The 15,080-nt window shown below is 30.0% G+C and overlaps 2 protein-coding genes across 6 annotated transcripts; one reads left to right on the top strand and one right to left on the bottom strand.

The window, feature by feature from the left end:
- Positions 1 to 659: 659 nt before the first annotated feature.
- On the bottom strand, positions 660 to 7,918 carry Rab5 (RAS oncogene family member Rab5). Of its 5 annotated transcripts, none has more exons than XM_076389972.1 (6): positions 7,282 to 7,918; positions 4,681 to 4,849; positions 4,414 to 4,565; positions 3,973 to 4,189; positions 3,472 to 3,596; positions 660 to 1,405 (listed from the first exon to the last, which is right to left on the bottom strand). In XM_076389972.1, exons 2-5 carry the CDS (start codon positions 4,841 to 4,843, stop codon positions 3,484 to 3,486), a joined length of 645 nt encoding a protein of 214 aa, XP_076246087.1. In that variant the 5' UTR covers positions 4,844 to 4,849; positions 7,282 to 7,918; the 3' UTR covers positions 660 to 1,405; positions 3,472 to 3,483. The 5 variants fall into 5 exon arrangements, with proteins under 5 accessions (XP_076246087.1, XP_076246088.1, XP_076246089.1 ...); XM_076389973.1 differs by having other exon boundaries at positions 7,830 to 7,916; XM_076389974.1 differs by lacking the exon at positions 7,282 to 7,918 and adding an exon at positions 6,220 to 6,642.
- Positions 7,919 to 9,841: 1,923 nt separating this feature from the next.
- Positions 9,842 to 15,003, top strand: LOC143186346 (uncharacterized). Its single transcript, XM_076389971.1, has 10 exons — positions 9,842 to 9,946; positions 10,485 to 10,706; positions 10,821 to 11,317; positions 11,573 to 11,747; positions 11,831 to 12,166; positions 12,241 to 12,446; positions 12,740 to 12,986; positions 13,063 to 13,293; positions 13,952 to 14,203; positions 14,553 to 15,003. Exons 1-10 carry the CDS (start codon positions 9,845 to 9,847, stop codon positions 14,778 to 14,780), a joined length of 2,496 nt encoding a protein of 831 aa, XP_076246086.1. The 5' UTR covers positions 9,842 to 9,844; the 3' UTR covers positions 14,781 to 15,003.
- The last annotated feature ends 77 nt before the right edge of the window (positions 15,004 to 15,080 follow it).

Raw genomic sequence — 15,080 nt, 5'->3', positions numbered from 1 at the left:
AATCAATATATTGTACACGATTACTAACGAGTATAATCAAAAACACTAATTTTAAACAAACAATGATGCAACTATAATTTATATCTATAAACTCTAGTTTTGTACTATTTTATAAAAATATAGAGGTGTGTACATAAATATTTACAAATTATAATTTTATACAACAGAATTATAGCTTCTTACAAATTTTTAATAATCTAAATGCGACCAAAGCGAGCTCTACACGACGAAACTTGCCTCGCGACAAGTGACGGGTTTGAGACCACTTGGAATTATTTCGAATTTCTTTGCTTCTTCGAAGATCCAATAAGAGTCAAAATGATTCGAAGTGGGCTCTGGTCTGATCCCATCACTTGTCGCGAGGCATGCCTCAAGACAAGTCTCATCGCGCAGAGCCCGCTTTACGTAAATCAACAAGTGCCATCAGTGTCAACCATTTCCTAATAACTGATATCGGCCGTTTAAGAAATAATTGTAATAAGTAAACGTACAAGACTTATTTAATAAAAAATTATTTTTCGAATCCATAAGATCCATTTTGTAAAGTTACAATTTTATACAGAATTGATCGCTCCTTTTATTGCACTGTATTAGTAACGGACTTATTTGCAGAATATAAGAAGCAATTTTGGATGAAAGTAAACGATGAATGCGTCGAAACCGTTGGAATATTCACAAGTTTATTTTTCATGTAATTATTTATAATCTCTCATGAATTATCGAATAAAATTAATATACAATATATATTTCGGAGCAAAAATTTGTTATACATGTTTACAAACTAAGAAAGTAAATACATAAGTAGTTCATAGCAGCAGGAATGGCCTACTATCTTACAAGATGTTTCACGTGCCAAAAATTCATCGTACATTGTATAATTTTAAATGTATATTACCATTACTAATATTAATGTTATTATTATTATTATTTATCAATGTTACCATTATCATTATTACTTATTACATAAATCATATTTATTATATATGATTTATATTATAATTGTAATATATATATATATTTTTAATAAATAAATAAATAAATATACATATACCTTTCATACATTTATTTATTTATTTATTCATTTATTTAATTATTTATTTATTTATAACGAACACCGCCCGTTACTACAAGAATTACAAATGGGAGCTTCACCATATCTGTCTTTGCTTTCTCTCTTTTTCCACTTTTTTTCAATAAATCAGATACTCAAAATAGATGGATATATCGTCGAATGCGACGTAAGACGCACACGTTTTTTTTAAGTTAATCACTGAGGCAAAATGTTCGTCCTGCACAGTTCACCTCCCTTTCCATTATAGTGGCATATCCCATTGTTTTATATTCCACTCAAATTCAATGCGGACACACTCATGGTGTACTCATATTTGTTGATTAAGGTACATATCTGTAAACAAAAAGTACAGTGTGTCTCCTACAATGTTTCATTATGAAAACAGTAATTTTGTAAGTTTTGCTTTAGCCAAAGTATACTTCCTTCATCAAAATACGATACGGTATATTTTACAAATTTCCAATAGAATGCTTAACATTAGCTATTTCAAATACGAATTTCTTCTTAAGTAATAAGAACCAAATATCTACTATACGATTTTTCCTTGTTACATGTAGTTACAGCATGTTTGGTACAATCTAAGAAATATTCATTAAATAAAAAACTTTATACGTAATATACATCTATTTCAAGTATAATAACAAACTTTATAAAAACCTAATGAATGTGTTAAATAATGATTACTTTGATAATTAAAATAAGTGTAGTGCTCTTTCAAGTCGACTGCAACGACAGACAATATGTATTATTATAAAACATTAACTTACCTAAAAAGAGACATGAAACGTAACAGAAATAAGTGGAACAAAAGACTAATTTATGTATTTCAATTTGGAGTCACTACATCCAATAAATTACGTTACCTCGCACAATCAGAAGAAATATATCTCTTACTTGAAAAATGTTTGATGTAAAAGAAACAAAATCACAGCAAGAATAAAATATTACCATATTTGCAAAAAGTATAGTATTAAACTAATAAAGAAAACTATCAGAAGCATTTTTATACAACAGATATAAAGGTGTTCCATGAAGTACTTACAGTTGCATTTATTAAATTAACAAACTCAATATTTGAGTAAAAAATTAATATTTCCTTTAATTCCATTTTAAGATTTACAGTAACAAGAATGCGAATATATTACAACTATTTTTTTTCTTTCTTGCATCTAAATATTCCACTGCATAATTCACATTATAAAAAACAAGTGTTGTGTATGCATTAATCAAATAGAATTAAAAACAAATGTAATAAGGAAAGGTGTACAATGTTAATACATTTAACATAAATATGTCTACCTTGTGGTAGAATATTGCAAATTCAATGTATAAAATATAAAAGAGTGAAGATATTCCTTTATATTTGCAATGTGCAATTCTAATAATACATTATTATTAATTCAATGCAAATAATAAATATGTTCGATTTTTTGGAGAGTGTTACTATTAATAAACTAAAATATTATATCAAAAATATACAAATAAAAAGAGGATACATGAAAATTTTCACTGTGCATTATTATGTGATAGTTATTAGTTTAAGCTATACGAAGTACAATAACTATGCAAAAATTATGTAAACAAACAATTACATTCTATTTAAAAAATCTATTAAATGCTGAAACACTTGGAAATGATAAATATCTATCTCCAAATCGTGCAAAAACAAATTTATGATAGATGCTTTCTTAAAAATTTGTTTTGCATACATCATCATACGAGAAAAGTATTATTTTTTAATCACGTATAAAATCCGTGATATATTCAATCAGTACATCTTTTAAGAATTAAGAATTACACAAATTTTTTTATCAATAATTCAATTAGTTTATATAACATGAGTTACTTCAATTTTGCCTTGTTTAGAAGTATCACTTATTGTACATAATCCATAAAAATTAAGAAACAAAAAAAGACAATATTTACTGAATGTTCGATATTTAGGTGTTCTTTCCACTTATTCAATAAATATAAGGACTGATAGAAGTCAAGAATACATGCAATAAAAATATTAAACATAACAAAAAAAATATACTACAGCCACCATATCTACTTCAGATATCCCATAATACTATTGTTAAATTTTACAGCAAACATTCAAATTGCGAACTTTTAACCTAATTGATATCAAATATTTTATCATTGCAAAATCCTCGTTGATTCCTTCTCCTTATTTATTTTTTGTAATATAAAAATACGTTGACACAATGTATTATTATACTGAACGTTAAGCTCAATATATATACTGTTTATATATAAGTCTATATATAACAACATATATAAAGAGGCAGAGAGCATTGTGACTCTGATAAATGTTATACTTTCCCTATCATTAATCACGTAGGTGACAAGTTTGAACTAATATAAAAATATATACCAACATAATATCTGACACGTACAGATTTGGATAATCACTTGCAACAATTGCCAGTTGCTGCCTTTTGTCCGTCTGTCTCAACTAACCGACGACCTTGACCACTCGTACTTGCATTTCCTGATTGTTCATTCTTTGGAAGTTTTTTAGCTGCAACACATTAATATGACATGATTTACTTTAATTTCTTCTTGTTTATGATATTGCTTATTGTGTATAAATATGATATTACTTCTAAATTATAAGAAGTAAAATGTTACAAATTATAACAAACTAACTTTTAAAACTAACTGAATTTTTATGTGATGATTGATTACTTATTAAAATGAACAACATAATTCACATTTCCTACATCATATACAACATAATATATATTAATTCAAATCCATCTATTCTTTATATTGATTAGATAAGATAAGTACAAATACAGCTGTTTCTGAATAATAGTAATGTATAAATTTATAAACATATTCAAAAAATTTTTGCTGTGGTCTATATGATATAGAATGATAAAGAATTATCTTACCAATTGCCAGGAATATATCATTAACATTCATCGCTGTCTTTGCTGAAGTTTCCATAAAAAGAAGGCCATTTTCATCTGCGTATGTTTGAGCTTCATCGAATTCTACAACTCTTTTATTTGAAAGATCTGCTTTATTCCCAGCTAATGCTATAACTATACTTGGACTGGCTTGTCGTTGCAATTCCTTCACCCATGTTTGGGCACGTACAAATGTATCCTGTAGTTTTAATAAAAAACATTATATGACAAAAGCTTATTTTTCTTAAATATAACTATAAACTAAAACTAGAAAAAATATTTAAAAAAGATGACGATAAATTACAAATGTATTCATAAAAATAAATAAGGTATTTACCTTGCATATTGCATACAAAATTTAGTGTATGTAAAATATAACATTTATATTTAAACCAGAGTTAAATACCATTGAAATTTACTTACCTGATTTGTTATGTCATATACAACAATGGCTGCTTGTGCACCTCGATAATACATAGGTGCAAGACTGTGATAACGTTCCTGTCCAGCTGTATCCCAAATCTCAAATTTTACAGTTGTGTCATCCAAACATACAGTTTGTGTTAAAAATGCAGCTATAATTAGAAACATAAAATATAAATACTATTTTATTAAAGATATATTACGTTAAACGTAATGTTAATATTTTTATCAAATATATTTCATCATTTATACAAGTACAAAACTTACCTCCAATAGTACTTTCTTGATATTCATGAAACTGTCCTTTAACAAACCTTAGAACAAGACTTGATTTCCCTACTGCAGATTCTCCAAGCAGCACCAGCTTAAACTGACAAATTTTCCCTTGTGTCGAACCATTTGGCCTTTGGGCTGTACCCCGATTAGCCATGATCACCTAAGTATGAAATAAAAATATTAATTAAAGAAGTAAAATTATAAACCAGTATTAACAATAAATTTACCCATAAACACAAACTCAAGTATATTATTAGCTAGTTTTATATTATATATTTTGAAAGATATCAGTATTTTTAAGTTATAAATATTAATATTTATTGCTTGCAATTTCTTATATGATATGATCTAGTTTATCAAGTTAAGAATTTAAAATATTTGCTTATACTTATAACCCAATTTACTTATTTAAGTAACTAAAACTAATTATAATTATTTTAAATACAATAACATTAATAGTAAAAGCTTAGCCATAATAAAAATTATGGAAATAAATATTTAAAGAAATTCAAAAAACCTAATGTTACATCTTAATAAAAAGAAAACATTAAACAATTTTTAATTTTCAGATTGCCTAAAACTCTAAATCAATAGATAAATGTCTATTTATACTGAAATGCTGTGCACAATAGATAACACTCTCATTTACATATCCAGTAATTAAATGCTCTTTAACTTAAATATAATAACTCAGTAATTATGCAGACATCATAAACTCTTTATAAAAATTTTAAAATATTTTAATGCAATAAATAAAACTATTATAAATACATGTTATTTTTAATAGTTATATAAATTAACTGATATCAAATATTCAATTGAAATAATAGTTTTCTAAATTTACAGTCTGTATACAAAAAATCTAATTTAGTAAAATACTTTACTCTAAGCGTATTATTACTATTATTATTAATAAATATCTTTAAGATGATTTTTAAGAGTTTTAACGCCCTATTCAATGTGCAATACAATGCAATATAATAGAGCGTGATATCCAGCCTGACTTAATACGAGTTTTGTAGTTGATAAGGAGTTGATACCCCATTGAAACACACAGTATACATGTATTATCGTTAAAATATAATATAAAAACACGATAATTTAATTAAAATGTAATAACAAGTTTCGTGTAATCAATTTAAGAAACGCACAAATACTCGACATAATTCGTGAAAACAAAACCAGATACTGACTTTCACGAATACATGTGTAAAATTTCGCTCTCCATTCTATCGCGATTAGGCTACACGAGAGGAAAGCACAACGGGTGATACTAATGAGGAATGATAGCTAGTACTGTTTAACCCATTAAAACGAATCTCCTGTTAATTACATTATCCAATTAGTATGTGAAGTAAGTCACGGGATGAATCGAAGAGTCTCCGGTGTTAAGTTTCCTGATAATGTTACAGTTGATAAAACCTGGCCTCTCTGAGCGATAATGTACGACGAACGAAGAATCGGGGATCAACCAACGTAGTGTCTATAACGCTACAGCTACTTTGCAAGAAGACATATCACGGAATTCACCTAATATACGACTCATGGGCGTTTAGAAGGAAACAGGTCCGATCGCGCGAGCCCGTCCCGGGGTACGGGCTAGAAGGAAAAAACGTCCGTGAAGAGTGAGAACAAACCGAGTGAAAACATATACGCAACCATTTACACACACTATACAAATGCACACACGCGCGCGCGCGGCTCGCACATACACAAACTACACTCTTTCACGCGTAACACAGTCTATACGCCTGAGTAATGTTGCGTTCAATTTTACATGCACAAGGAACACTCATCCCAAAGTTATCTGCGTATCTACACTTCAGACTCTTCGAAGAAATGACATTATCGAAAAAACACGAGAAACCGTTAGCGTGATAGGATATAGGAGCCTGCAAAAGAAACCGATAAGGAGGGATAGAATTTTGTGTACGCGCGCGCGAATCCCGCCTTCCTCTCTCTCTCTGTTGCATGTCGCTCATACCCTCCCCTCTCTCATACTAGCTCTATCTCTCTTTTCCCACTCTCTTTGACTTAGATATTCATTCGCTGTCCTTTCTTTCTTTCGCTCGCTTACTCATTCTCTCATTCTCTCTCTCTCTCTCTCTCTGGCTTGCTCTGCCCTCTCCCTCTCACATCCACACATCCGTTCGTTCAGCCTCTTTCTCCCTCGTCAAAGCAGAGAGAGGAAGACAGAGGAGACAAATAAAGGGAGTAAACGATGCGCCACGATAGTTACAAGTCCGAGTACTTGTTACCGTCTGTGAAACGTCAGCAAGATCCAACAGAACGAATTCCTCGAAATGCCAAAAGATCTCGGGGCTGAAAAAATTGCACGTTTTAGGGCACACGGAAATCTTATCGGCTCATTCGGCTCCCAGGAAATATGCGACAAAGGGCAAACAATGTAGGAGAAAATCTGATCACATTCTGCGACTCTGGTATCGTCAGACGGCCACTATTCGTAAACATAAAACTTCCACACACGAGTGATGTAGAGAAAGAGAAGCATGAGAAAAGATGCGTTTTCGGTGGATAATAAAAACAGTGAGCACTTGACAAGATGAAAAACTCGAATTTTTGGTGCTTAACCTGCTGCGTGAGGAAGCTCGTCGTCGAATAGAAATGCGGTTGTTTAGACGGTCGATGGGTGCACAGCACCGCGCGACGATGATTAATGTCAATTCACTGCCGCGCGTCAGACACGATCACTTGTCTCCGGTAAATCGGCCCACTAACTGAGCATAGATCGTATAATCTATATAGAATGTGTACATTTATGACAGTTCCGATTGATACACACTGGGCAGACACGGCTTCGCGAACTTCGCTGCTTTTTTTCACATTCTCTTTTTTCTCTCGCTTGAGAAATAGATTTTCGCCACTTTTCCGCGAGATAACAGTCGCTCTAAATGCCACTTTCTTGACGAGCCGACCAATATGGGTGTCTCCTTAATTTAATGCGACCGAATTTCGAATCGAACAATTGGATCGCACTAAAAGAAATCGAGACACTGAGATCCGTATCACACACACAGTACACACGGTGCTGCGCGACACTTTCTTCTCGTTTGCAACAACGAACCCGAGAGTCACGTACACGCAAACATTTACCGCTGATCAACGGATCAGTCAATTACCAGCTATAAGTTAATGAAATCGTGAAGTAGCGACGAAGCGATTTCAACCTCGGAAGATCCTTCGAGAGTATCTGTCTTCAATGTCGTTGTCTTTTTCCTCGAATCGGAAATGATGGCGCATTTCAATGAGCACGACCGGAGAAGGGCGCCACTACCGACTAATAATATTATCTTCATTTTCTCTAACATTTTATTTTTGAAAATACTTACTAATTATTATTAACAAAAGCGCACTATTCTTAACTTTTTAGATAGACTTTATAACGGGATTATTTGTTATCGAAAACAATCATGTGAACATTTTTGCAGGTGGTTTTGTTTAGTATTTTTTTCATTTTTCATACTGGTTTCATACCTTATTTTCATCTTTTACGAATAAATATGTTTAACGTGATTTCTTAAGTTCAATTTATAATAAATTAAGTAATTCCAATTCTTTTAAAAGAGTAAGAAGAATTATCAAAAAGTATGCAATTAAAAAGTTTGTATAGATATAAATAATTAAAGTATTGCCGAATTGACCAATTGCATATCTGAACAAAAGTATGCAAAGTCCATTAATTCTGTCAGAATTAGATCTAGGGAATTTCGAATAAGCGTATGCCGACTTGCTAGAAATATAACTCTAGAAACCTCGCTTAGGCGCCGTCAGTGTCTAAATTCACGGCTGGCAGGGCGGCTTATTTGATGTACATATAAACAGACATATCGACATTCTGTTTCACCTTCGATTCTACTTTAATTCTGTAGCTCAGATATTGTAAAATCAACAGAATAAATATAATTTTTCTGACTTATTTGGTACAAGCGTATATAAATATTTTCTCCTTAATAAATTTAATTTACAAAATATGTAACATAGCATGCAATGGAAAATAGTTTACCGATACAGAGTAAAAAATACACTTTAAAAGTGATATCATTCCATTCCTATAGTTTATTGTTTCAGATAGAAATATAGAAAGTGTAAACATTAGTTTCTTAATATTACAGTAATAAAATAGTAATTAAATTATTTGAAGGTTATACTAACACAGGCAGTTAGAAATACATTATTAGAGCGATATAATCATTCTTACAGTTTATTCTTCTGAATAGAAATGTCGGAAGTGTAAACATTAGTTTCTTAATTTTATAATAATAAAAATTTCAAATAATTCAATTACTCTTTTATTACTGTACTCTCACACCTGAACGAGGTTTCCAAAACTATATGTCAGTATACGCTTATTCGAAATTCCCTGTATCCCCTAGATCTAGTTCTTTGAACTTTGTGTACAATCTATATACAACCAATCACAGCTTCTGTTCGCCCAATTTTACTGGTTGAATTAGTGTATTATCAGCAGTAGTAGTTAATATTTTAACATTTTTTATTTTGTTATTAATCATTTTTTTCGTTTACATAGTATAAAAGAATACCCAATTAATTAGATACAGGAAAAGAATGTAAAAAATTTAATCCTAGATATATTTTCTAGATGTATTTACTATTGCATTCGAAGAAAATAAATATATTGCTAGTAATATAAATCACGATTGGCTCCACGTGTTTCTTCCAAGTCACTGATTGGTCAAATTATAATCACACCTGATCTGTAATTGTTAAGCACGAAGATTTTGTCTGCGGTTGTTGGCTGAATTGATTATCATTTCTGGGATTGGTTAATTTTGAAAATAAAGCTTAGAAATGGCTACCGAATACCGTTTTTCCGCGAAAAAGCATTTCTAATTTTTGATCTCGGAAATATAATCTATACGCGTTAAAAGAAAAAAGAACTCATGGATGCTATCATTGGAGATGTATTAATGAAATAATTAATGTCCTTATATACTCCACATATACATGTTTCTATCTTTTACAAACGTTTTAACTTGAAAACTATTACGTTTACGTCTCTGTCATCAACGATTGCAATTAACGAAAAAGAAGTTTGCTCTATCAATTTTAATGTTATCGCTGTTTGTTAACGATCAAAATTTTAGGATCATTTGTAAAACGTCAAATATACATAATGGAAAGATATCAGCACATGAGAACATTCATCTCTGCAGTTTTAGAATATACTAAACATCCAAATGAAACTACAACCTCAGTTTTGCAACGAAGCCTTGGTGTAAGTTTCAATCGATTAAATATTTTCCACTTGTGATAATGTTGTAATAATATAAATATAGCAAATTATCAATGAATGTATTATCAAATATTGTTAAAAAGTATATCAATTAACAAATCGCAGATGTATTTTAAAAGTGATGCACCTCAAAAAACACGATTTTCGAGTTACAACTATGAATCAGTTTGGTAAATACACCTCTATTCATTGTGAAAATGTAGCTAATTAAATATTGAAATTATAGAGTTTATTTAAAGAACTCTTCAAACATAAATTACAAATTATTTTAATAATGACAAGAAAATTGTCTATTATAAATCAAATTCTTTTAAGTAAAACAACTTTTATTAGATAAAACTACTCTTTTTGTTAATGTTATTATTTAGTAAATAATTTTCTTCTGTAAGTGAAAACTGTACTTGCGTAAGTTGTATCACCTTTGAAATATATGTATAAAATGTTACTGTGATTACTTAAATTATAAAAAATAAAGAAAAATAAGGAATGTTTTTATAATAAAAGCTTATGTTTTCTGTAGGTAATAAGTGTGTCATTAGATTTGAGCATATTTGACCCTGGAACAAATATAGCAGCAGAATTCTATGTTAGTCTATATGAACTCATGAATAGTCTGGCATCTAGGACTACTTTAATTTGGAATGCTGTTGATGTTTTGCAAAATGCATGTCGCAATGCTGCTGCTAGACAAGCTCTTATTCATACTTATAAATTTGCCCCTATACTGGCAAGATTATTAGAGGTATATTTTTATGAGCAATAAAAATTTATTTATATTTTCATATCTATTTACTATAACTTAGAAAAAATAAAATCTTAATTTAGAATTACAAGTAAGCTTCATCGAATGTTTCAGGCTAATTTAACAAGTGAAAAAAGAATAAGAGTATTAAAATTGCTTCAAGAATTGACATATGGAATAAAAATTTCTTGGCAAGAAGCTCATTTGCCTTATTTAATATCAATATTAACACAATGGGTAACTCAGTCCAAAGAAGAAGAAATTATTGCACTTTCATTAGGTGTACTAGTAAATCTTTGTTATAAAAATCTTCCAGCAGTATATACTTTAATGAGAACAATTGACACAAAAATATTTGTACGAACATTATTAAAACTGCAGCATTGTACTGCTAATACCAGTGTACAGTGTTGTAAACTTTTGATTATATTAGAACATACAAATACAAATATTGCTGAAAAACATATTTTGGATTTTGCTGCTGTGACATTTAGCAGTCTTATTACTGCAATGAAACAAAAAGATGTTTTGCTACTAAGACACATCATAGACTTTTTTAATGATGTTGGACAAAATGAACATTCTCATTCTGTACTACTCACATACACATAGTAAGTTACTTAATAATTGATATGTTACCAAATAATTAAATAACATTAATCATGATAGCAAAATAGAATAATTCATCTCATTGAATAGTAATAATTGAATATAAGAGTATATATTTGAATTAGTAAACTTGTTGTAAATAATATTTGTATTTTAATATTATCTAAAAAACTGCATGAATCTGTTTAATCATCTAATAATTTAATTTCATTTTACATTGCATGTTGTTTACTTCTTTTTTTTTCTTTCTTAACCAGTTATGATAGAGATGTGGAAAATGTATTAGCTACATTGGAGAACAATGCAGATCCAGAATGTGTTGCTCTTATAATGGAGTTTTTATCATCACTAGTAAAATTAAGATTATCTTCTCTGGTACCTTTATATCCTACATGTGTAAAAACAGCCATGACATGGGTTCCTGTAGAACAAGTATATTAGTTTTAAGACATTACATTTTGTCTATACAAACAAATATTATTCCACAATTAATTAAAATAATTTTTTCTTTTTAGGTATGTTCCAAAGCACTGGCTTTAATCAGAGTAACAGTAATTGATGCACGGCGTACTAAAACATCTTCTGAAGTACTAGCAGAACTTGATGCATCTGTTTTAATGCTTATTATAAATTCAGAAAACAATGAAATTCAAGGAAAACAGGAATTAGATACGGAAACAGAAATGAGATTAGCAGAATTAATGCAACTGTTTCAGGAAATGGTTAAAATTCCTACTCTTAGAGCAAAAGTGATGCAGTCCTTGAATGAACAAACAATACGTACATTATTAAGTCCAATGTTTCATTCTGAAACACGTACAGTTGAAGATTGGCCAGGAAATTTTATTCAAGTATTAATTTTTTTTGTAATATATGAGAAGCATAACTTTTCTAAAGAACATCATACCATTTTACAATTTTTCAGAATCCTAATACAAATTTGTGTATTCATGCATTAGCTTTGACAGCTGATCTAGCAGCTCATAACTCACATTGGTTGACATTATATTCAGAGTTGCTTAGAAAAAAGCAGATACAAATGACAATGGCTCATGCACTGTTTATAGGTGATGGGGATGTTAAACAGAAAGTTTTACAGTTGACATCTACTGTAGGATTTCCTCAAGAATGGTAGGTTACATCTTGGCACATTCTAGATATTCTTTAAAATATAAATTTTTAGTATACGTTTACAAACTATTTCTGTATTCTCACTATTTACAAGGAGAGGTCACAACAGAGTCAGTCCATTTTGAGTCTAGATTCACTAAAGACACAAAGAGTAATCATTAGATGTAATCTTTGTGATCTCTTCTTCTAAGATCTAATGATTTTGCAACAAATTATTTTACTTCTTATTAATAACCCTAGACAAATTCACTATCGTCACACGCAAATTGTATTCCGTATTTTTGTGTGATAAGTGTTGCTGCGGTGGCGCTTTGTATGAAACAGCTGGAACCCCTGATATTAGTACAGAGTATCCCTGGTACAGTAGCAAGTGTTGGAAATAAAATGCCCATGAATTCAAATAGCGAAATGGCTCCACTCTTTTCTTTTGCACAAGAAGAACGACTCGATGCTTTTTTAGCAAAATTGAAAAGAGCTTATGAATCAAATCAAATTGGCGATATCACCACATCAGCTGTAATGGAACTGTATGAGTACAAGGTATAGATCTTTTTCATATTGAACATTTGTTTGAAATAAAATATGTATTGCATGTTTACTGTTTGCAATATAAAAGTTAGCAGCTATGAGACATTCAGAACGGGCTATGCAATCAAGTTTGGAAGCAGCAAGTAATCATGGGACCAGTTTACAACACAGACTTGCACAAGTGTTGGCTGAATCAAGTCGTTTGCACCAAATGTTATTTGACACACAACAATGTTTAGAAGGAGTGAAATCTACGTTAGCAGTAAAACTTGCTGAAACAGAAGAGCAAAGTAAAAAAGCAGTTGCTGTTAAGAAACAGGTTAATAATTTTTAAGTGAATAATCATTTTGATCTTTTCACGTGAATATTTTTTAATGTAGTAGTTCTTGATTTTGGAATCACAAAAGTATTTTCATTCAAATAAGAAAGACGTTAACTAAACACGCTTCTTCTTTGAATACAAATTAATTATCTTAATCATTTTTTCAACATTTACTGATTAGTTATCGAGATATTCGCGTAGAAAGATGAAAATCAGATATTCTGTACAGGATGATCATTTAGTAACAATTAATGATAGCCCCCTCTGTTAAAAATGCCTTCAGAAATGCCTTCAAATGCCTTCTGCAGCGACGATAGAATAATATCCACGCAGAAAGGTTCATTCATTTCGCAGTTAATCTAATTACATATGGTACCATGAAATAAGTAAACCTTTCTAGGTGGTTACGATCTTGTGACTGTCGCGTCTTATTTTTCTAACGTGAACCGGTTTTAGAATAAGCATCTTACGTTAAACGCAATAGATTTTTAACAACTAAAAATTCGAAAATAGAGCTTCAAATACAATTTTGTCGATTCTAATTTTCATTTCATTTTAATATACAGAGTCACTTCTTAACATTTCTGATATTAATTAGTGAACATCCTGTATAAATGGAACAAATTTACATAATTTATACTGTGCGTACTTATAGGAAATTGAAGGGTTAAAGAAGATAGTAACAGAAAAATCTGCCAGTATTGATCATTTAAATATATTGCTTACACAATATAAGCATGAATTGGAAAGCAGTGTTAATAGGATTGAGGCACTAACGAAGAAGATAAAAGAATTAGAAACTGAATGCGCAAATGCAGATGCGAAAACTACGGAAATGGCCAACAAGAATCATGAATTAAGCAAACTTCTCCATAAAATGCAAGAGCAACTCAATAAAAGAGATCAGGTATATATATATTATACAGAGTGTTCCACGCAACGGAGATAAGTTATATCTTTAAAACGCTTGTAGATAGAAAAAAATGTTATAGGGCAAAGTTAAATAGTTACACTCAAGTATGATTGTTTTCATATTCATTTTATATATTTTACTGCATTGGTCCATGTAAACAATTCAACTGCACCAATCTTTTATATTTTACTCTATACTTTTAAATAAACTAATCGGTGCATTTTTTTCTGTTCTACAAGAAGATATTAAAGTACTAGGTAATAGTTTAGAAATTATTGCAATATATAAGTAAATTAAAAATTTATGATAACGTATATTATGCTAATATCCAATATTTAAACAGGTGATAGAATTGAAAGATTCGGAAATTCAATCAAATCAAAAAGATATTTCTGCACTTAAACAAGAAACTCAACAATTATCACAGTTGGTACATACGTACGAACAAAATATTGCAGAAAAAGAGGAATCCCTTAAAAAACTGAGAGCGGAATTAGTTGATCTTAGTCGTATGCGAGATATGATCTTTGAACTTACTGCTAAGAAAAAGGAAGATTTAAATACGAGCTAACATTACGATTTTCGTCTGAAGACGGTTTTCAAAATTATTTAAGCAATTTGTTAGAATTACAAAAAAGCTTATCCGTGTCATCTCTTGTATTTTATTTTTCTTACATTTTTAACTCAACTCATTTAAAAATAAATTACGTTATATACGTATACATATATATATATATACTTGTATGTATTAAAAACCAGCAACATTGATTGCATGGTTTATTTTGTAAATATAATTTTTTGTCCTCTATATTATTTGAGTATATTAGTTTTATATTTATATAAACAATTGTCATAGGTATATAAAATACTT

This window comes from Calliopsis andreniformis, chromosome 12 (assembly GCF_051401765.1).
Source record: "Calliopsis andreniformis isolate RMS-2024a chromosome 12, iyCalAndr_principal, whole genome shotgun sequence".
Classification (NCBI taxonomy): domain Eukaryota; kingdom Metazoa; phylum Arthropoda; class Insecta; order Hymenoptera; family Andrenidae; genus Calliopsis; species Calliopsis andreniformis.
Note: the sequence above shows the minus strand (reverse complement) of the source record. Positions and strands in the feature narration are given on the sequence as shown.

What these genes read in the sequence shown, in the direction of transcription:
- Rab5 (XM_076389972.1), bottom strand. Translation starts at nt 4,843, where the DNA reads ATGGCTAATCGGGGTACAGCCCAAAGGCCAAATGGTTCGACACAAGGG. An exon ending in TCAAGAAAGTACTATTGGAG is followed by an intron (nt 4,566 to 4,680) that starts GTAAGTTTTGTA and finishes TTCTAATTATAG; the next exon opens with CTGCATTTTTAACACAAACT. An exon ending in TATATGACATAACAAATCAG is followed by an intron (nt 4,190 to 4,413) that starts GTAAGTAAATTT and finishes TTAAAACTACAG; the next exon opens with GATACATTTGTACGTGCCCA.
- LOC143186346 (XM_076389971.1), top strand. Translation starts at nt 9,845, where the DNA reads ATGGAAAGATATCAGCACATGAGAACATTCATCTCTGCAGTTTTAGAA. An exon ending in TACTGGCAAGATTATTAGAG is followed by an intron (nt 10,707 to 10,820) that starts GTATATTTTTAT and finishes CGAATGTTTCAG; the next exon opens with GCTAATTTAACAAGTGAAAA. An exon ending in TGGAACTGTATGAGTACAAG is followed by an intron (nt 12,987 to 13,062) that starts GTATAGATCTTT and finishes GCAATATAAAAG; the next exon opens with TTAGCAGCTATGAGACATTC.